This window comes from Oncorhynchus tshawytscha, linkage group LG31 (assembly GCF_018296145.1).
Source record: "Oncorhynchus tshawytscha isolate Ot180627B linkage group LG31, Otsh_v2.0, whole genome shotgun sequence".
Lineage (NCBI taxonomy): Eukaryota > Metazoa > Chordata > Actinopteri > Salmoniformes > Salmonidae > Oncorhynchus > Oncorhynchus tshawytscha.
The window spans coordinates 2,024,286-2,045,681 of record NC_056459.1 but is presented as its reverse complement, the minus strand read 5'-3'; the positions used below and the strand labels follow the sequence as shown (position 1 = coordinate 2,045,681).

General features: G+C 40.8%; 1 protein-coding gene across 4 annotated transcripts in view; it reads right to left on the bottom strand.

Annotated features, from left to right (window-relative positions):
* Nucleotides 1-21,396, bottom strand: part of LOC112230033 (nuclear factor of activated T-cells, cytoplasmic 1) — a 68,336-nt gene that overhangs the window by 25,158 nt on the left and 21,782 nt on the right. For all 4 annotated transcript variants that reach the window (XM_024396259.2, XM_024396258.2, XM_024396260.2 and 1 more), the window contains 2 exons: nucleotides 14,224-14,279; nucleotides 4,310-4,442 (listed from right to left, as the gene is read on the bottom strand). In XM_024396259.2, the coding sequence (XP_024252027.1) occupies nucleotides 4,310-4,442; nucleotides 14,224-14,279 (189 nt within the window). The remainder of the gene's footprint in view (nucleotides 1-4,309; nucleotides 4,443-14,223; nucleotides 14,280-21,396) is intronic.

The window sequence follows — 21,396 nt, the reverse complement described above, 5'->3', positions numbered from 1 at the left end:
TAAGGCAGTTCTAAAATACAGGTGTTTCAGCCTACCTCAGTGCTTTCTGTGGGGGTAGGACAAGTCAGCAGAAAATACGTAGCGTTGGCTCAGTGTGATTGGCTCAGTGTTCTGTCACTCATAGGGACACTACATCGCCGCCAAGTTTAACGGGTAGAGCTTGAAAATTCAAGCCCCTTGGGTGCTGCCATAGAGTTACAATAGAAGTGCCCATCCAAGAAAGCTCAAGGTCATTGGTCACAGATAAATTACGTCAAATCACGGTAGCTACCGTTCTATCTACGGTAGCTCATACTTTCTAAATCTTAGCTAGCAGTCGTCATCATGAATCAAGTTGACAATCTACTGGCAAATCCTTGTTAATCCTTGTCATATGAAGAGACATAATGAAGAGAAATTATAGATGCAACGTATTGGTGTTCATCGTCCATTGGACATAAACATTACACAACAAGTTGGAAATGGCAAATTCAACAATGACTGATTTGGAAGGAATCAGTGGCTAATTGCAAGCTTTGCAAAGCAATTATTAACCTGCTATTCAGTGGAGAGGCTGTGTGGTCCCAAGTCTAAGATTAAGGGTCTCTTTTCCTAGTTTAAAATTATAAGCATTCAACATTGGCCATTGTCAATGAGCATGATTTGTGCCGCGCTCAAAACAACTTAACTCGGAACTGCAAAATCGGACTTTAGTGAGTTCAAGACAACTGGGACCTCTTGCCTCTTTCTAGAGGTACGACCTGAAGATCACTGACATCATCATGATTCAACCTTTTTTTCAGTTGTCTTGAAAGTACCATAAATCCAAAGAATGCCAGACTTTGATGACAAAGTTTGCCCACGAAGGACCGCCGCGCAACCTTCAAGTGAGCAGAGGTGGGTTAAAAAATGCTGCTGCATAAATGATGTAATATGCCAGGGAGATATGTATACTGTAGCTAAGAAAGTAACACTAAGTGTATGTTGTGTAGTAAGCTGTTAGTAGCCGACCCTAATAATTTGGTCTATTGTCACCTCTTAATTTCGCCTACTGTTCTGACTTGGTGGTGCACATGACTTGGTGGTGCACAAGAGCTTTCATTGTCTGCTTCTATGCCCCCTTTATTTATCCTGCGGTTCTAACTTGGTGTACAGGCAGAACACTGTAAGAACGGCCCATGTTCTCAATTCTGTCTCTGTACATTTCAAATGCGCTGAATAAATAGTTAATGACTACGTCCGTCCTCGCTCATTAACGTCTTAATCAATAATCTTAATAATAATAATCTTAATGACGGATTGCCACTTATCCGCTTGTCGTCCTCTTATGCCAAAGTTTGTACATCTCAATTGTCATTAGAAACCACATTTATTTAAGCAAGTCAGTCATATCAGCTATGTTTTTTGAAAAGAGAGTAAACAAGACTGAATGAACAGTTTCGCTGCCAGACGGCTCTGCTGATAGCCAGGTGTAGCAGTGGTATAGTGCAATCAATGTATTGTTTAGTGTTGTGTAGTGACTTTGCTGGTATGCAATCCCACATTTAAAAATATTTGCCCCAGCGAGATTTACATGCTAAAATCACCACAGTCTACGGGTGTGTTTGTAAATTTAATCTGAAGTGTCAGAGTGTGCTCTGGACATTCGTATCACAGCGTTGTCAGATTGTCCGTTTGTAAATTTAGAGCATTTCGCTGTCGGGGGACTCAGAGAGCACACTGGACACTCTGGCTGAGGAGTAGGGTTGATTTGAGCATTCTGTCCTAACAACAGCAGTCAATCACCCAAGCTAACTGGCTAATGTTGGCTAGCTTGCTAGCTACTTCCAGACACAAATGAGAGAACAGCTCACTCTGAACATTTTACTCGCACTAGCAGAGCTGGTTATGCTGTTTTCTACGTTATCCAGGGCATTGGTGACTGCAACTGTGCTGCTGGCAACAATTTAATTATGCTTTTTGCCAACGTTTATTCACACCGGCTATATTCAACGGACGTTGAGCATTCAAAAATTTGTCAGTTATTCTGTACTCTGGCACATTCAGACAAGAGGGCTTTGAAATCAGAGTAGATAGACGTAGCTGGTAAATTTGCTCTGGCTATCAACAGTTGTCCAAGTGACATCATGAACATTCTATTGAAATGGTTATTTGCATAGTGGAGTCTTTTGTTAAGACAAGTAGGTAGCTAGCTAGCTAAACAATGAATAGATATACGCTACTCCCTTTCTGTTACGGATGCCATTACTTTAAAGATATATTTTTAAACATTTTATTTAACGTTTAATCAACCAGGTAGGCCAGTTGTGAGAACAAGTTCTCATTTACAACTGCGACCCGTCCAAGATAAAGCAAAGCAGTGTGACAAAAACAACACAGAGTTACACATGGGATAAACAAAAGTACAGTCAATAACACAATAGAAAAATCTATACACACTGTGTGCAAATGGAGAAAGGAGGTAAGGCAATAAATAGGCCAATAGTAGCAAAGTCATTTCAATTTAGCAAATGAACACTGGAGTGATAGATGTGCAGATGAGGATGTGCAAGTAGAAATCCTGGTGTGCAAAAAAAGTCAATAAAAACAATATGGGGAATAGGTAGGCAGTTGGATGGGATATTTACAGATGGGCTATGTACAGCTGCAGCGATTGGTAAGCTGCTCAGATAGCTGATGCTTAAAGTTAGTGAGGGAGATATAAGTCCCCAACTTCAGTGATTTTTGCAATTTGTTCCAGTCATTGGCAGCAGAGAACTGGAAGGAAATGCGGCCAAAGAGATGTTGCCTTTGGGGATGACCAGTGAGTTATACCTGCTGGAGCACGTGCTACAGGTGGGTGTTGTTATGGTGACCAGTGAGCTGAGATAAGGCAGAGCTTTACCTAGCAAAGACTTATAGATGACCTGGAGCCAGTGGGACTGGCGACGAATATGTAGCAAGGGCCAGCCGACGATAGCATACAGGTCGCAGTGATGGGTGGTATAAGGGGTTTGGTAACAAAACGGATGGCACTGTGATAGACTGCATCCAGTTTGCTGAGTGTTGGAGGCTATTTTGTAAATTACGTCGCCGAAGTCGAGGATCAATAGGATAGTCAGTTTTACGAGGGTATGTTTGACAGCGTAAGTGAAGGAGGCCATCTCCTTAGCTATCATACTCTAATTCCACCGATTTCAACTCGGTCCTCCAGAAAGTGGAGAGCAACACTTATGCAGTTCTACTACGTGATATCTTTCAAAAAAAGCTACACATACTGACCAGCTCAAATAGAAAGAAGCCAGCTACATGGCAGACCAATCTGAACTCATCTCTCGGGAATATCCAGCCCACTCATTATCTCAGCCAATCAGGTTGCTGTCTTTTTCTGTGGCTAAACCAACTAGGCGTGTAATTCAACAATTTCATTCATATTTACAGATGGAATACAAGTTTGTTATTAAGGCACATGAAAGTTCACATGTCCCAAATGACAATTCTGCCCCCCAAAAAAGACATACACCTAATATCCTGAAATGAGTCACAAATGTGCATTATGAAATATGTTGCTGCTGCAGAAGCTTCATACTTGTACCTCACTGAGATCTACAACTTGAAATAAATGACTGCGCTCTCAAAAACACACAAAAAATCATTTTTACTCAATATACAAAATAGTGCTGTGCTCCTTCAAACGTGACAGACCACACTGCTTGTGTCGTGAAGAGACTCTAGAGTCTAACCCTTTAAGAGATACTGACCAGGCCCAATGTCACCTCTCTCTCCCCTCTCTGACTCTCACGGGAGGCTGAGGACAATGTTGCACTTTCAGAGGGGACAGAGACTGAGCCACATCAGTGCCCACATACAGGGCTGGGTCCGCAGTTAAATCAGAGCTTTGAGCCACCCACTGGATGCTAGCTAGCTCCAAGTGTTTTATTTTAATTTTTTTAACATTTGAGCTGGTGTGGCTTTTTTCATTTAGTCTGGCAACAGGTTGGCTAGTCAAATAACACAGTGTTCCCATATCCCTTCTCCACCCTGGTGCAGTCCACTCCATGTGTTCTTATAGCTACAGGTATGGACAATAATAGATTTTATTGAGGTGCCTTTTTACAATGGGAATCAATCAAACCATCGCTTTGTTCCACCCTTGAACACCACCAGACAAAGAGGGAATACAGAATGTTTGTGTTCTTTTCTTCAGATGTAAAAATTGTGCTTAAAGTTGTATTATTGGTCTGGGATTTGTAAGGACAAGGATAGACAAAAGAGGAGTAGGGGATAGGGTGATGGGTAGAGAGACACAGAGCGAGAGAGATGGAGACAGAGGGAATGAATGAGAGTTTACCATTGGCAGGCACATAGGTGAATCCCTGGTACTGGCTCCTTTTCCTCTTGCCATTGCAAACATAGAATTTCACCTGAACAGGACTGGATATCCTCTGGTTCCGATAAGGAGGGATTTCAATGCGAAGAGATGTCTGCAATGCAAAGTCAAGGGCAATGCCAGCCATAGTGAGACACAACTGAGACCCATATACATGCACAGAGATGCAAACAGCGACTGTTAGTTACACATACATTCAGACACACAAAAATGATCAAATATTTTAAAAGATGTATTTTGCCAACCAAGGACACATCTGAGATGTGTCACAGGATAGCCATCAGGTATGTCTTTAAATCATGCTTTTATTTGTGTTGGCACAACAGCCACTTTATTCTGCACTGTCATTTTATATCCCATTCATGGAGTGCATGTGATACTCCAGTCCAGATGGGGAATACAGTGGCAGCCCGTAGGTGAGGTAAGCTTATACAGTAAACCACGGTTGTTTTTATGGTGAGTAACTATAAATTCATCCAGGGAGTATCCAGATGTTTCATTTCCCCCAGCACTGCTCCCTGCTGTCTACGAAGTGAATGCAGGCCAGAACTGAACGTGTGTGTTTGGGTTCAGCTCAGTCTGTGACGAGACAACAGTGCTGCGCTGCATGGAGTTTTACAGACCTGGGTTCAAATACTATTTGGAATCATTAAAATATTTTTTGTGTTCACTTTAACCTGCCTGGAATGCCTAATGGGTGGGACTGGTGCTGGTGCAGTTTTGAGACAATTTTATTAGATCTATTGCACCAGGAAAGCTCAGTCAAGCCCAGCTCAAGTATTTGAAATTCATTTTGAATATAATTTGAACCCATGTCTGGAGTTTAACTCAATCTATTGCAGACTGATGGAGGTGCTGAGCAGTAGCCAGACTGGAAGTTATTTATCTTGGCATTAGGCTTTGGAGGAAGGCTGGCCCTGACAGGTTCAGGTGAGACCTGACACACTTTATATGAAATCAGTACAGCCGTAAACTAAAGTGAAGCCAGATGAAGCACTTTCTGTTGTATAGCATGCTCCGGCTTCACTCCACTCTAGCCTGGTCCACCCTGATAATACATCAGAGGATTAGTTAATGAAAAAGGTTCAAAACAGAGTTTACGGTTTTAATCTATCATACTTTCAGTCGTGAACTGTGTCTGGGATGCTAGGGACCGTGGACAACATTTATATTATAGTGAGGGGGGAAAACAATAAGAAAGTTAGCAGGGAGGTAGGTATTGAGAGAAACAAAAACATACACATTAATTCATCATTTTTTCATTCTCATTCCTACCAGATTGCTATTGCGCTACAACCACTACTTTTCCATTTGTCAAACATTTTTGGAGTTAATCGGCAATGACATGTTCAATTGCACACCTTATACCTAATTTGAGTAACTCCCGTCACAAAAGAAAATTGTCTATATGACTAACCCTAGACTAAACAGTGATATAGCTGAGATGGAGAAGTTAAAATAGGTCTGATCATACAATTATTCACAAGTAACATGTCTAAATTATGGTTTTATTCTCCTCTTTGAGTCTTCCCTTAGGGGGAAGGCAGGACATCGACTGATGCGGTGACGTGTTTAAAATTCCTCAGTGCTGAATGTGCCATTTCGTAGCTTTGTAGCACAATAGGCAGAGGTTAAACCTGGGCAGGGGTCTGTCAATGTTTAGAATGGGACTGATCCAGCAGTCTGGCCTGTAACGAAAGACACTTGTTTATTTGAGATTCACACAGATGTGTCCCAACAGCAACAGTGAGTGTGTGCCCTACTGAAAAAAACTGCATAAACCAGCATAGGCTGGTGACAAGACTTCACTGTGTTTTCTCTGGTGACCAGCCTTCATTATGTTTTAGCTGGAGACCAGCCTTCACCTGCAAAACCAGCATCAAGTCACATAATTATTATTTTTCCCTTTATTTAACGGAGTCACCATTTTCAGAAGGGAGCCCTGCCCATACATTTCACAAGATAACATCAAACCTAAATCAGATATCTTACAAAAACAAACTAACATACAGCACAACACTGGCTTGCAAAGTGATGGCTAATTCCTATTTGATTCAAGCCTGAGTGGAAATATTCAACAATTGGAACATTTATTCACCGACAATCTACAATCAGAATGATTATTCTTCTTTGGTGGGTTATATGGCGGACTACAACCCAAAAAGGTGTATTGTCGCCACCAACTGGATAGGTTAAAAAAACAAAACCCATACGTGATAGATTCCCTAACTTAATACACCCAAATAAAAATAGTACATTGAAAAAACCGAACCAAAACTCACTTCTTCCTTCTTTCAAATCTCCATATCTCCCTTCTCACGCTCTAGGGCCTCAGGCTCTAAGGTCTCAGGCTCTAACTCCTCCGCTGAGAAATCTTTCAGTCCCAGGAACCGCTCCGCCGCATCCACAATGATATCCATCTTCCTGGACCTTCTCTCCACCTTGGCAGTGCCATTAATCACTATAGCTATAAAGGCCACAAAGTCCACCTTCTTACCCTTTAAAATGTCTCGGCTTCTCCCTTCTGCAAACACTTGAAACATGATCAAAAGCTTTACAATGATCACACTGTATTGGTCTTAGGATAAATGCTCTGAATCTGTAATTTATATACCTCAACTGCACTTGAGTAGGGAGAGACTCCATATCAAACAACAAAAGAACAGATAGACTTCACTTTGTCTTCATTCACCACACGATTCATCCAACTTGCATCAATCACTCCAGGAATATGTATCATTTCTTCAACATCAACTTCCCATGAGATGCCAGATATAAGTCCATTGGTGGGTGTTCTGCTTCAAAGAGACACACACAACACTTCAAACATATCAAATCAGGTGAGACGCAACACACGTTCCTTCTGACCTGCAGAAGCACAAAATATCTAGACAAGCCCGCCTCTCGTGATCCTCACAGCCTTCACTTTACCCAGCACTCTCTCCACCAGTTTGGATATCTCAAATGGATTCGTTAGGATTGGTAATCCGATCAGATGTTCCTCATTAAAAAAAATACTCCTACAAGATACGAAGGGACATTGTACACTACTTTTCTCTGTTTTCCATTCTTTTGGACAATATTCTAATTCTCCTTGATTCTACCACCATTAGATTCAGAATCTACTTCATCATCCTCTTCCACCATCTTTCTCCTCACGAGAACAACTGCGCTCAAACTCCTCTAGCGCATTCAAAGAAAACACTGGCAAGTTGCAATCAGAATGATTGCCAGGGTTAGACAGATAAATTAATGAGACTAGCTAAACCATCTAAACTGGAAAAAACATTTCAGTAACGGAAGCAACTAACAGATTGGATTAGTTTAGAAAAATGTATGTTATCTATCTTTTTGTGGCATAAGATATTCATTGATTAATTAATCAATCAATGTACATGCCAAAACATAGATAGACATAAACAATTCTAAAAATCAAACTTCAATAGAGCGTGCTGAGAAATACGATAATAATGGGCGTGGTTTTGCAGACCAGTTTGACCAGACCATGCTGGAAAAGCATACACTCAGCATAAAAAAATTAACACAAATAAAAGGTTATTGAGGGGTCCTGGTCAGGGGTGAGGGTGATATGTGTAACAATTTTTTATTTGCATTTCAGTAAAGGTTCTTTACTGCTTTGATGGTTGTGAAGAACCATCCTGTGCTTTCCCTCTCCTCTATGTTTTCCTTTTATACAATAAAATGCTACAATTAAATACATTCCTGTATTTTTAGGGTATACCACAGGCTATTTGGTTACAGTGAAAGTATGGAAAACAAACACATTATTGAATTTTTACAGCTGAATTCAGGTGTTATTTCTGTAAAAGGCAGTATGCTGCTGAATGCTGGTTACTTGAAACTATACCTCACTTAGGATTTGAATTCAAAACCTCTTGGTTGCTAATGTCCTGAATGTCCTCCTACGCCACCAGGTCTGTGGGCATGACAGAGATTGGCCATAGATTTAATGGTAAAAATACATTTCTACACTTTGCTAAAAGTTGCCCAGAATCAAGTAAATAATTGTCAGTTTATCTGACAACACCAACATAAAAAATTGCAGTGCTCAGGGACACTTGATGTAAAGCGTTCTTAATGTGGGCCTTGGTCATAATAACCAGCTGAGACTAGAAGGAGTGTATCACTCTCCTTCTGCTCCCTCATATGCGCGTAACCATTTATCTGAATTACTATCTAAGTCTGGTAAATCTGAACTATTTATTATGGCCGATTTTAATATTGATTGGAGGAAGCCAGTGAACATGGGCGAAAATTATTTTAGGCCCTATCTGGCATGCTGCTAGTGATACACTGAAAGATATTTGCTCTAAACTAAACCTGTCTCAGCTGAGCCAACATGTCTGAATCCTAAATATCCATCGAAATCTACCCTGACTGATCTTATGTTGACAAATACATTGTGAGTGGGGGTTTTCCCACTGAATTTTAGTAACCACTGCCCAGTTGTCTGTGTCAGCGATGTGAAAATGCATAAATCTAAGCGTCATGTCATTACAAAGAGGAACTTTAGTGAACAAGCTTTTTTACATGATCTTTATATTGATTATATCTCAGCCGTCCTGGAATGCGATTTAGCTTTAAGGTTTTTTGTAATGTCTTCAATACTATTGTAGATAACCGTGCCCCCTTCAAAATACATCGTTCCATCTCCAGGCTTCCATGTCTAGCCAAGATTCTCAAAACTTTGGTAAATAAGCAACATTGCGGTTTTATTATCTTCATTTTTTTTATAAATCATTCTGGGCTTAGGCCAGGACACAGCATTATCACAGCAACCATATTGGTTGTTAATGATATTGTCAATGCTTTAGATGATAAAATGAATTGTGCTGCCTTGTTTGTGGACCTGTCAAAAGCATTTGATACTGTTGGTCATGCTATTTTATTGAACTAGTTGTCCTCGATTGGCCTGGGCTCTTACATCTGCTCTTGTTTTCATGATTATTTTAGTAGATTAAAAAACATGAGCTGGAGCACACCCAGAAAAATGTGTTTGTGTGGAGGTGCTGATTAACGGCGAATAAACTATCAAAATAAATAAAGTTGCATACTCTATATATAAACTCCCAGCAATTGAATGGGTATTTACCAACGTTTCGGCATCACTGACCCTGAGGAAGGCACAGTGATGCCGAAACTTTGGTAAATACCCATTAAATTCCTGGGAGTTATATACTGTATATATGAGTGTGCGACTTTCTTTATTTTGATAGTTCATGATTATCTTAGTGACAGAACTCAGGCCATCGTGATTAAGGTTAAGTCTGAATTTGTTGAAATACAAAGATGTTCTGCAGGTGTCGATACTTAGACCTGATTTTTTTCATTATTTATTTACATGCTATTGGTCAATCTGTTGAAAAAAATATTTAACATATACTTTGTGGATGATACTATTATGTAAACAAGTGCTGACCTGGCTGGTTTACAGTCTGATTTTGTAGTTGTGCAGGAAACCTTTACTGATTTAAAACTTGTGCTTAATACAGCAAACTAAATAAATGTTGTTTTCAAGTTCTTGTAAGATTGTTTCAGATGGATTACATCTTCGCTCATTGGATGGTTCTATAATTGAACAAGTCCCTGCGTACAAATACCTTGGTATTTGGATTGATAGTGATTTAAAGTTTAAAAAACATAAAAGGTTGTTTAAGAAACTAAGATTTTAAAGTGGGCTTTTTTTTACAGAAACAGATCTTGTCTCTCTCTAGTCAGCAGGAAGCAGATTTTGCAGTCAACCTTTCTACCTGTTTTTGATTATCGTGATTGTCGCGACTTCCACCGAAGGTGGCTCCTCTCCCTGTTCGGGCGGTGGTCGTCTTCGCCGGCCTACTAACTGCCACAGATCCATTTTTCCTTTTCGTTTGTGTCTGTCTGGTTTTTCTTCACACCTGTGTCCTATTAGTTTAATTCGGTGGGTTTATTAACCTCCGCTGCCTGCTATTCTTTGTGCGGGATTATTTGCTGTTGCGGATAGGTGTGTGTTTGCGCCACAGGGTTTTTTTCCTCACGGTCGTTGTACCGTTTTGGACTGTTTAGGAGTAGAGGTTTCTCCTCCGTGTGTTGCATTTATTCCCTGTGTGTGGCGACTTCGTTTGGGCATGTTCCTCCACCTGTTGTTGTGTAGTTTGGGACTTCTAATAAATGATTTTGCTACTGGGACTTCTTTGCTCTCCTGCACCTCCCTCCTCTTAGGAGGCACATAACAGTGATACTATTTATCAAAGTGCAGCTGCATCTACTCTTAAATCCCTGGAAGACGTTTTTCATAGCGCCCTTCGTTTTATCACAGGAGACAGTTTTATGGCTGGACCACTGAAGTCACGTAGATCACATCATTACGCTTTTTTTGTTTATAAATCGATGCTCCACAAGCTTCCGAGTTACCTAACTTCACTGTTAATTTTAAATCTTACAAGTTATCAAACCACATCACAGGGTTGGTTAACTCTGGAGAATCCTTTGGTGTCTACAGAGTTAGGAAATTCAGCATTTTGTTTTCATACTCCACATGTTTGGGATGACCTCCACAATACATTTAGAATAGATGGGTGTGTCCCTAGGACAGTTCAGTCAACAAACAGAGGATTTTTTATAATGAAGAATGTGTTTGTTTTAGTTGACTGTGTTTTGTGTATATGTATATTTGTCTGTGCAATATGTGTTGTGCTGTATTTTATAGTTTATATTGTATTTTTTAAGTATTTTATGAAATTGTATATGCAGGGCTCCCTTGTAAAAGAGACACTGGTCTCAATGTTAATTCCTTGATTAATTAAAGGTAAATAAATGCTTTCAGGATTTGAACTTGCAAGCTTTTGGGCAGATGTGCATGAATGTTTCAGCAGTGCCACCAGGTACTCTTTATTACCAAGAACATACAATCTCAAAATTAGGGTACAGTGTTGTTCCCTAGGGTACAAAAAGGTCAAAAGGTACACACAGGTACCTCCACTCTAGCGGGACAACGCTAGCGGGACAACTTTCGGTGAAACTGGAGAGCGGACAATTAAAAAAAATTCTAATATTTTTAGATTTTAAACATTTAGGTACACATACAGTTGAAGTCGGAAGTTTACATACACTTAGGTAGGAGTCATTAAAACTGATTTTTCAACCACTCCACAAATTTCTTGTTAACAAACTATAGTTTTGGCAAGTCGGTTAGGACATCTACTTGCTTGACAAGTAATTTTTACAATAATTGTTTACAGACAGATTATTTAACTTATTTTAACTTACTGTATCACAATTCCAGTCAGACATTTACATACAATAAGTGGACTGTGCCTATAAACAGCTTGGAAAATTCCAGAAAATGACATCACGGCTTTAGAAGCTTCTGATAGGCTAATTGACATCATTTGAGTCGATTTAAGGTGTGCCTGTGGATGTATTTAAAGGCCTACCTTCTTTGATTGACATCATGGGAAAATCTAAAAAAATATCCGCCAAGACCTCAGAAAAAAAGTGTAGACCTCCCACAAAGTCTGGTTCATCCTTGGGAGCAGTTTCCAAACGCCTGAAGGTGCCACATTAATCTGTACTTTCAATAGTACGCAAGTATAAACACCATGGGACCACTCAGGAAGGAGACGCGTTCTGTCTCCTAGAGATGAACGTACTTTGGTGCGAAAACTGCAAATCAATCCCAGAACAACCGCAAAGGACCTTGTGAAGATCCTGGAGAAAACAGGTACAAAAGTATCTATATCCAGAGTAAAACAAGTCCTATATCAACACAACCTGAAAGGACGCTTAGCAAGGAAGACAACACTGCTCAAAACCGCCAAAAAAAAGGCCAGGCTACGGTTTGCAACTGCACATGGGGACAAAGATCGTACTTTTTGGAGAAATGTCCTCAGGTCTGATGAAACAAAAATAGAACTGTTTGGACATAACGAGCATCATTATGTTTGGAGGAAAAAGGGGAAGGCTTGCAAGCCGAAGAACACCATCCCAACCGTGAAGCATGGGTATGGCAGCATCATGTTGTGGATTTGCTTTGCTGCAGGAGGGACTGGAGCACACCACAAAATAAATGTCATCATGAGGGAGGAAAATGATGTGGATATATTGAAGCAACATCAAGACATCCGTCAAGAAGTTAAAGCTTGGTCGCAAATGGGTCTTACAAATGAACAATGACCCCAAGCAAACTTCCAAAGTTGTAGCAAAATGGCTTAAGGACAATAAAGTCAAGGTATTGGAGTGGCCATCACAAAGCTCTGACCTCAATCGTATGGAAAATTTGTGGGCAGAACTGAAAAAGCATGTGGAAGCAAGGAGGCCTACAAACCTGACTCAGTTATACCAGCTCTGTCAGGAGGAATGGGCCAAAATTCACCCATCTTATTTTGGGAAGCTTGTGGAAGGCTACTTGAAACGTTTGACCCAAGTTTAAATTGTTTAAGGCAATGCTGCCAAATACTAATTGAGTGTATGTAAACTTCTGACCCACTGAGAATGTAATGAAAGAAATAAAAACTGAAATAAATCACTCTACTATTATTCTGACATTTCACATTCTTAAACAGCCACCACTAACATTGAGTGGCTGCTGCCAACACACTGACTCAACTCCAGCCACTTTAATAATGGGAATTGATGGGAAATTATGTAAAATATATCACTAGCCACTTTAAACAATGCTACCTAATATAATGAATGTTTACATACCCTACATTATTCATCTCATATGTATACGTATATACTGTACTCTATATAATCTACTGCATCTTTATGTAATACATGTATCACTAGCCACTTTAACTATGCCACTTTGTTTACATACTCATCTCATATGTATATACTGTACTCGATACCATCTACTGTATCTTGCCTATGCCGCTCTGTACCATCACTCATTCATATATCTTTATGTACATATTCTTTATCCCCTTACACTTGTGTGTATAAGACAGTAGTTTTGGAATTGTTAGTTAGATTACTTGTTAGTTATTACTGCATTGTCGGAACTAGAAGCACAAGCATTTTGCTACACTCGCATTAACATCTGCTAACCATGTGTATGTGACAAATAAAATTTGATTTGATCCTAACTGACCTAAGACAGGGAATTGTTACTAGGATTAAATGTCAGGAATTGTGAAAAACTGAGCTTAAATGTACTTGGCTAAGGTGTATGTAAACTTCCGACTTCAACTGAAAGTGTCTTATATCGGCTGAAAGTTTAAATTCGTGTTAGTCTAACTGCACTGTCCGATTTACAGTAGCTATTATAGCGAAAACATGCCATGCACCCAACATCAAAATATTTTTCCACCGGCACAGGTTTCATACATTCACATTTAAGGAAGAAATATCCCTTCCATTAAAAATCGCCCGTTTCCAGCTACAATAGTCATATACAACATTAACAATGTCTACACTGTATTTCTGATCAATTTGATGTATTTTAAATGGACCAAAAATGTGCTTTTATTTAAAAAACAAGGACATTTCTAAGTGAACCCAAACTTTTGAACGGTAGTGTATGTGTGTATGCATCTTTGTGTGTACGAGTGTGTGTGTCAGAAAGAGAGAGTGAGAGTGTGTGCGCATCTGTGTGTGTATGTGCAGGGGAGGATACGGGGAGCAGGTGCAGTACCTCACATATAAATACTCTCTAATCTCCCAGTCTCAGACCCAGTTACCCAGAAGAACAGAGTGCTCTTGGTGACTCACCCGGTCCAGAGAGAGAGAGAGAGAGAGAGAGAGAGAGAGAGAGAGAGAGAGAGAGAGAGAGAGAGAGAGAGAGAGAGAGAGACACAACAGAGTGTCTTCCAACTAATAAAACATTGCTGTGAAATACCTATAAAAATGCAGAATGGCATGCTTATAAGACTTACAGATTTGGAGGAGTCCTTGTCAACCTTGGCCTCTGTCTCCCATAGGTGATGACCATCTATAGAAGGGAGAGCAGAGAAGAGTGAGGGTGATCATGTGGAAAAATTATATGTGAGAAAAGTACCAGTATTCAGACTTGCACAAATGAGTAACCACCATAAATCGCTAGACTAATGAGATCCCCATTCATGTCAATGTTGACATCATTAGCCATGATGCTGTTAACAGTGTTATTGTTAGCTCTGTCTGACATCAGTGATCTATAAAACAGCTGCAACAGAACCAAGGTTTTCACCAACATCAGTTGAGTCTGATGATGAGCTCATATATTCAGTCTCAGTCTAGGCTAACCCACTCGGGCCGAGGGGGCCGAGCTGATGCAACTCCGAGACCCGATCCATAGGCCATACCAAAGGGATGAGTAACATCTTTGGTCGATGAGAGAAATCCTGACTTCATTCCTTTGTGGAATCCCAAATGTAATGACCAAATGTGACTCGCGGGCTTGTTAATAAAGTTAAAAATCCAGGGTTCCTATAACCAGTGGGCTGTGAATAACTGGAAAGTGAAGCCTTGGCATAGTCTCCCTCCCTAAGCCACCGTCAGTCTTTTCAAATAGCTCATATTTAAATATCGGCCCTTTTGTCATGCTTATTAAAGTATTATTAAATGTTTTATTTGTTTTATATTCTGTTAATGCACTTATTTTAAGTTGTCGTAACAAACTGGCTACCCATCAAGCAATAAAATAGGGCATCACAGCTGTTGAAAACATGGGTCCTAAAAAATATCCTATTTTGCTATTCTTCTATGAGACATCAACAAAAAGTAATTTTCACATAGTTTATAAGAAAAAGGGTAAGCACCGCACTATTTTCTCTTACACCAATGACTCGTTAACAAAGCCTGAAATAGAAATGAAATCACATAAAAAAATGTTCTTGGTGAGAATTAAACTTTCTAAGAAGTGCCATGCTAACAATTCTGACCAGTCTTAAAGCTGAGATCTGTGAAACCGATCAATTCCCTGATGGGGAGGAAGGAGTAGGCTGTCCTTGTATATAAGAATTTGTTCTAAACTGACTTGCCTAGTTAAATAAAGTTTACACTAAGAGCATAACATTTCTACACCCTAATTGTAGTCTAACCAATACCTAAACGGAGATTCAGTGAAAATAAAAATCTCATTGATTTATCAAGACCAGTCCCTATGCTCGTCTCAGAGCAGTGTAAAACAGTGCTAAAATAGTTGTAGGCTATTGCTTCAAATCCTATTGCTTCTAACTTCAATATGCTCTTTAAATAAACAAGACACACCACTTTTAACAGCACATTACTCAACACTAGTGAGATTCATGTCGCCTACGGTAGGCCTACAGTAAATCGAAAAATATGATGTGACTCTCCGCCAATAATTACATATAGAGGATTGGAGGATATTTCTGTAATTCAGTGACATTTATTCCCATAGTAATCAGTTATGGCTCCATAACTAAATAAACGTCGGCATTTTGAAAGAGTATTTTTATCATTTTATTAACGAAACCATAAAGGTGGCATTATTAGTTACATTGTTTTAGTTTGAACGTGCAGACTGGCACCAAGAACAGTGGGAACGTTTCCCTAGTCAGTGTCATTGTTAGTGCAATGCCCCTTAAAGTGTTGCTCTGTGCTACCCAGTGTGGCGGGGTGGGGGTCCACGCCCCTTCCTCCTCCTCCTTCCTTCCCCATGGGCTAGGTCTGTCTTCTGTGCGAGGCTCTGTGGCCCATCCCGTGCCGCCTGCCCTTGTGCCTTGAACCTCGTGTGCTTTCAGTGGATACAGCTGGAGAACTGCATTGTGTGCCACTCGGGAGCCATGACCAATATGACCAATATATATTGTCCTGCTAATAACAGGGTTAATAATATGACAATATCCAACAGGCTTTAATATATTTCTAAATTAATAATAACAATAATTTAAAAAAGCTTTAAAAAATAACAATATTTTGAAGATTATTTCATTTTCAAATAACGTAAAATGAGTGAGAAAAAGGTAATTCTTGAACATGGGGTGAGATATTGTTACTAATTTGTAAATAAAGCCAGTTTGTTATTTATAATAATTTATTTCTGTTTTTAGAGGGAGAGAAACCAAAAACCTACAGTCATCTCATGGGTGTCCCAGTCGAGGCCGGCACAGGTATTGAACCAGCATCTGTAGCAACACGGTTTGCACTGCTATGCAGTGTCTTGCACCACTCAGGTGCACCACTCAGGTGCCGTACAACATGACCGGTCGGGAGTGGGCTACAGTTCTACAGTTAGAGCAAAATAATCCTAACAAAATAAAATAATAGAAACCTGTGTAACAACAGTTTTAGTAAGTAATACTGAAGTCATGCACAATTATCAGGTTCTATCTATTTATAAAACTTTTCGTGGAGCAACCACTGTACATATTGTGCTCTTCTATTGCACGTGTAATGGTGTCCGAGGGGAAAAACTGTGTTCGTTGCTTGCAGTAACTTTTGTTGTTGTTGTAATATTGCAAACGGACGTGGCAGTTTCACCATTAAGGATTGCAGCTTTAACATCACATACAGTAGCACTCTTGATTAGGTCTATATTATGACAGGTTATCTTGAAGGCTGTCTGGTCTTGTGAATTGAAACAGAGGTAGACACAAACACAGGCTGGGAAGAAGACAGCCCATTGCAGACAGGGCACACTTGGCCTGGGTCTGCTTGGGCTGTGATGTGGCAGAGGAAGAACCTGAAGCTGATACTGATGCCCAATTCCTCCCATTATATCTGGAGACTAGAGGCAGGAGGGAACCTCTCCGGCTCCATCTCCACTCTCTCGCTCTGGGAACCAATCCAAAAGGGAATCCTTAGAAGGCTACATCAACACGCCACCAGAGATGTAAAAAAAACTGCATTTCAGATCCCATCTCCCCTTTTCTACTTAATTTTTTTTCACTTGCTCTCTCAATTGTTTTCACTGGCACACATTCATGCAGAGAAAAAACATTAAATTGAGCAATTTGTTCTTGAGCATCTGCCAGGAAATGTTTCTACAGAGAATCACATTTACCTTTACTTTGATGGCGAGAGGTGTTGTGCAGAGTGTACTGCATAACGTACAGTAAATATAAACACATGCGCTATCCATGCCCATGTGGAATGATGAAAGAGAGCCCTTGTCCTTGGTCTGATGACTGTAAGTTCTTCCTCCCAGCACTACCCCCTGAACACGTGGATTGTGGGTATTGCATGCAAGCGTACTGTCTCAGGGAAGGGCAGTAATTGAGGCAAGCCATCTATTCAAACTGAATCAATCAATGGCTGCTAAAGTGAAGTTCACTACTAAATAGAACAGTTTTGAAATCTGCATCTCAGCACACCGTCTGTCTTCTAAACTCAGCAGAAAAAGAAAAGCCCTCACCGTCAACTGCGTTTATTTTCAGCAAACTTAACGTGTAAATATTTGTATGAACATAACAAGATTCAACAACTGAGACAAACTGAACAAGTTCCACAGACATGTGACTAACAGAAATGGAATAATGTGTCCATGAACAAAGGGGGGCGGGTTCAAAATCAAAAGTAACAGTCAGTATCAGGTGTGGCCACCAGCTGCATTAAGTACTGCAGTGAATCTCCTCCTCATAGACTGCACCAGATTTGCCAGATCTTGCTGTGAGATCTCCCCACTCTTCCACCAAGGCACCTGCAAGTTCCCGGACATTTCTGGGGGGAATGGCCCTAGCCTTCACCCTCCGATCCAACAGGTCCCAGACGTGCTCAATGTGATTGAGATCCGGGCTCTTCGCTGGCCATGGCAGAACACTGACATTCCTGTCTTGCAGGAAATGACGCAGATAACGAGCAGTAAGGCTGGTGGCATTGTCATGCTGGAGGGTCATGTCATGATGAGCCTGCAGGAAGGGTACCACATGAGGGAGAATGATGTGTTCCCTGTAACGCACAGCGTTGATATTGCCTGCAATGACAACAAGCTCAGTCCGATGATGCTGTGACACACCACCCCAGACCATGATGGACCCTCCAACTCCAAATCGTTCCCGCTCCAGAGTACAGGCCTCAGTGTAACGGTCATTCCTTCAACGATAAACGCAAATCTGATCATCACAAATGGTGAGACAAAACCGTGACTCATCATCAGTGAAGAGCACATTTTGGCAGTCCTGTCTGGTCCAGCGACGGTGGGTTTGTGCCCATAGGCGACGTTGTTGCCGGTGATATCTGATGAGGACCTGCCTTACAACAGGCCTACAAGCCCTCAGTCCAGCCTCTCTGGTCTAACTCGGGCAGTTGTTGTTTCCATCCTGTACCTGTCTCGCAGGTGTGATGTTCGGATGTACCAATCCTGTTCAGGTGTTGTTACACGCGGTCTGCCACTGCGAAGATGATCACCCTCTCTCTCTGTAGTGCTGTCTTAGTCATCTCACAGTGCAATTTATTGCCCTGGCCACATCTGCAGTTCTTATGTCTCCTTGCAGCATGCCTAGGGCACATTCACGCAGATGAGTAGGGACCCTGGTAGTCTTTCTTTTGGTGTTGTTCAGTAAGTAGAAAGGCCTCTTTAGTGTCCTAAGTTTTCATAACATTGATCTTAATTGCCTACTGTCTGTAAGCTGTTAGTGTCATAACGACCGTTCCACATGTGCATGTTCATTAATTGTTTATGGTTCATTGAACAAGAATGGGAAACAGTGTTTAAACCCTTTACAATGAAGATCTGTGAAGTTATTTGGATTTTTACCAATTATCTTTGAAAGACAGGGTCCTGAAAAAGTGACGTTTCATTTTTTGCTGAGTTTACATTACAATATATCACTTTACACTCTGTGCCATCATCAGTTTTCTGGTTTTCCTCAAATATGTTTTTATGAACAGTACGCTGTAATTTATAAAACGTAAACTCCCTGTTTATGTGCACGTAATTGATTTGTTTATGAAAACAGCCACAGTTCTCCGAAATTTTTGAGGCCGGCCAAACTGCTGAACGGTTTCAAAGTGGAAGTCATTATTTTGTAAATGCAATGAATTGGATCCAGAAGCACTGACCAGTCATGTAACAATGTAACAGAGTAGAGCACCCCTCTCACGGCTAACTGTTACTCGGAGAAAGACCCCTAAACCGCTAACCAAAAAAATACAATGAATCTCTGTCGAAAGAAACGCGATTCACTCCACTTTCAGCCTCCTCGGGCACTTTCAGATTTCCCCTCTATAGACGGATGGTTATCTATAATTTTCTTGGGTAATTCCAGACACCACCTGGCAAGGTTCTTGAAGTTTGATAATTCTCACAAAATTCTATTTGGAGGTCCTCAATCATACTGTAGACATAATAGACACCTCTGGCCAAGAACAACCAGGCCTGTCTAGGTCTGTACAGTACCTGGTTGGACTGACTCTCCTCATTGGCTCTGACTCATAGGGAGACGGTGAACTTTGGGTCATGGGTCACAAAGTAGTCGGTCGGTTCAGGCAGGGGAAACTGGTGAAACTGGAGGTCTGTGGGTGTCTGACTCTGACACAGTGACAAATTATCCATGGTTACTGCTAGCCTGCCTACAGTAAACCAGGCAGCCAGCCAGTCCCAGATGTAAAAGCACTCTTTTTTTATAAAGGGACATTCTCTCCACGTCTCTTTTCTGCTAGGAGGATTCCTTCAAAGCTCCTTTGCTCTCACTCTCGCTCAGCCTTAACTCATGGTGTCTGGGAATTTATGTGCAGACACAGACACACACACCGTGCAGATAGTCTTACTGTAATGTGAACACAAGCACACAACTTGACACACAACTCCACATGCTTAAAAAAAAAGGTTTTACCATTTTGAAGGGTAATATTCTGCATGACTTATAGTCCTCTTAAAATGTCAGAAGTGCAAATGAATCTGGTGACTAACCTTAATCAATCAATCTTGGTCTGGAGATCCAAATCCAAACAAAAGCAATCTCAATTTTTCACACCTTTACATAATGTTGTGTTTGGAGTCAACAAACTTCAGCCGCCAACATCAATTTGAAAACAAATTCAGGGGTAAAACCTTGACAATGTGACGGCTAAGCAATTCATAATTTCTCTAAGACGTACTGAGGTTTATCAAAGAGCCCATCACTGGGCAGGCTGAGGCTGGAGAGAATGGAAAGCAAGGTCAGATTGAGGCAGTTTCAGATTACAGCCTGATGTCTGGGAGATCTAAGGGCTGTAGTGTAATCTCCTATAAGGATCTCCATGCTCTACACCAGCGGTATTCAAACTTTTTCAGAGAGGACCCCATTTTTTCCCTAAGAATTTATTGTGACCCCACCCCAACCCAAATCTAATGGCACAACCTTAAATCAGTCAAACAAAAAACCTTAAATTCATTGAATTTGTATCTCTTATTAAAAAATGAATACATTTACTCAATAAAAATTTTTTGGTCAAATGATCTTTCTCAAAAACATTTGTATATTGTCCCATACCATAATCGGTACTCCTCATTTTTTGTTTCCTCTCCCCCCCAAAATAAAAAATATATAATTTCATTGGCGACCCCACAGCAGTTCCCCCACGAATGCCAACATTGAACATCACTGCTCTACACTGTAACCACGGGTGACAACTGCATTGATGTTATCTCCGCTCCCTCTAACTGTGCTGCAACAGACTGGACAGGAGATCTGAGGCAGGACTGTGTCGTCATAATGAGGTGCTGCTTATGGGGCTGGACTGGTTCGGATAAGCAGGTGAATGTCAGTGTACATCACTACAGGGACACAGGGATTCCTCCTGTATGAGTTTTTTCTATTTTGGGGTGACCAGTGAGCTGAGATAAGGCGGGGCTTTATCTAGCAAAGACTTAGACAACCTGGAGCCAGTGTGTTTGGCGACGAATATGTAGTGAGGGCCAGCCAACGAGAGCATACAGGTCGCAGTGGTGGGTAGTATATGGGGCTTTGGTGACAAAACGGATGGCACTGTGATAGACTACATCCAGTTTGCTGAGTAGAGTGTTGGAGGCTATGAGTCACTGAGTACAACACTCTCTTACCCCTGTGTACACACACAAATGTGTGCACACACATGCGTACTGACATACACAAAGTTATACACACACACTTGCACACATGACCTACACGATATAGTCTAGTTATTCTCAAGAGTAGGAGCCT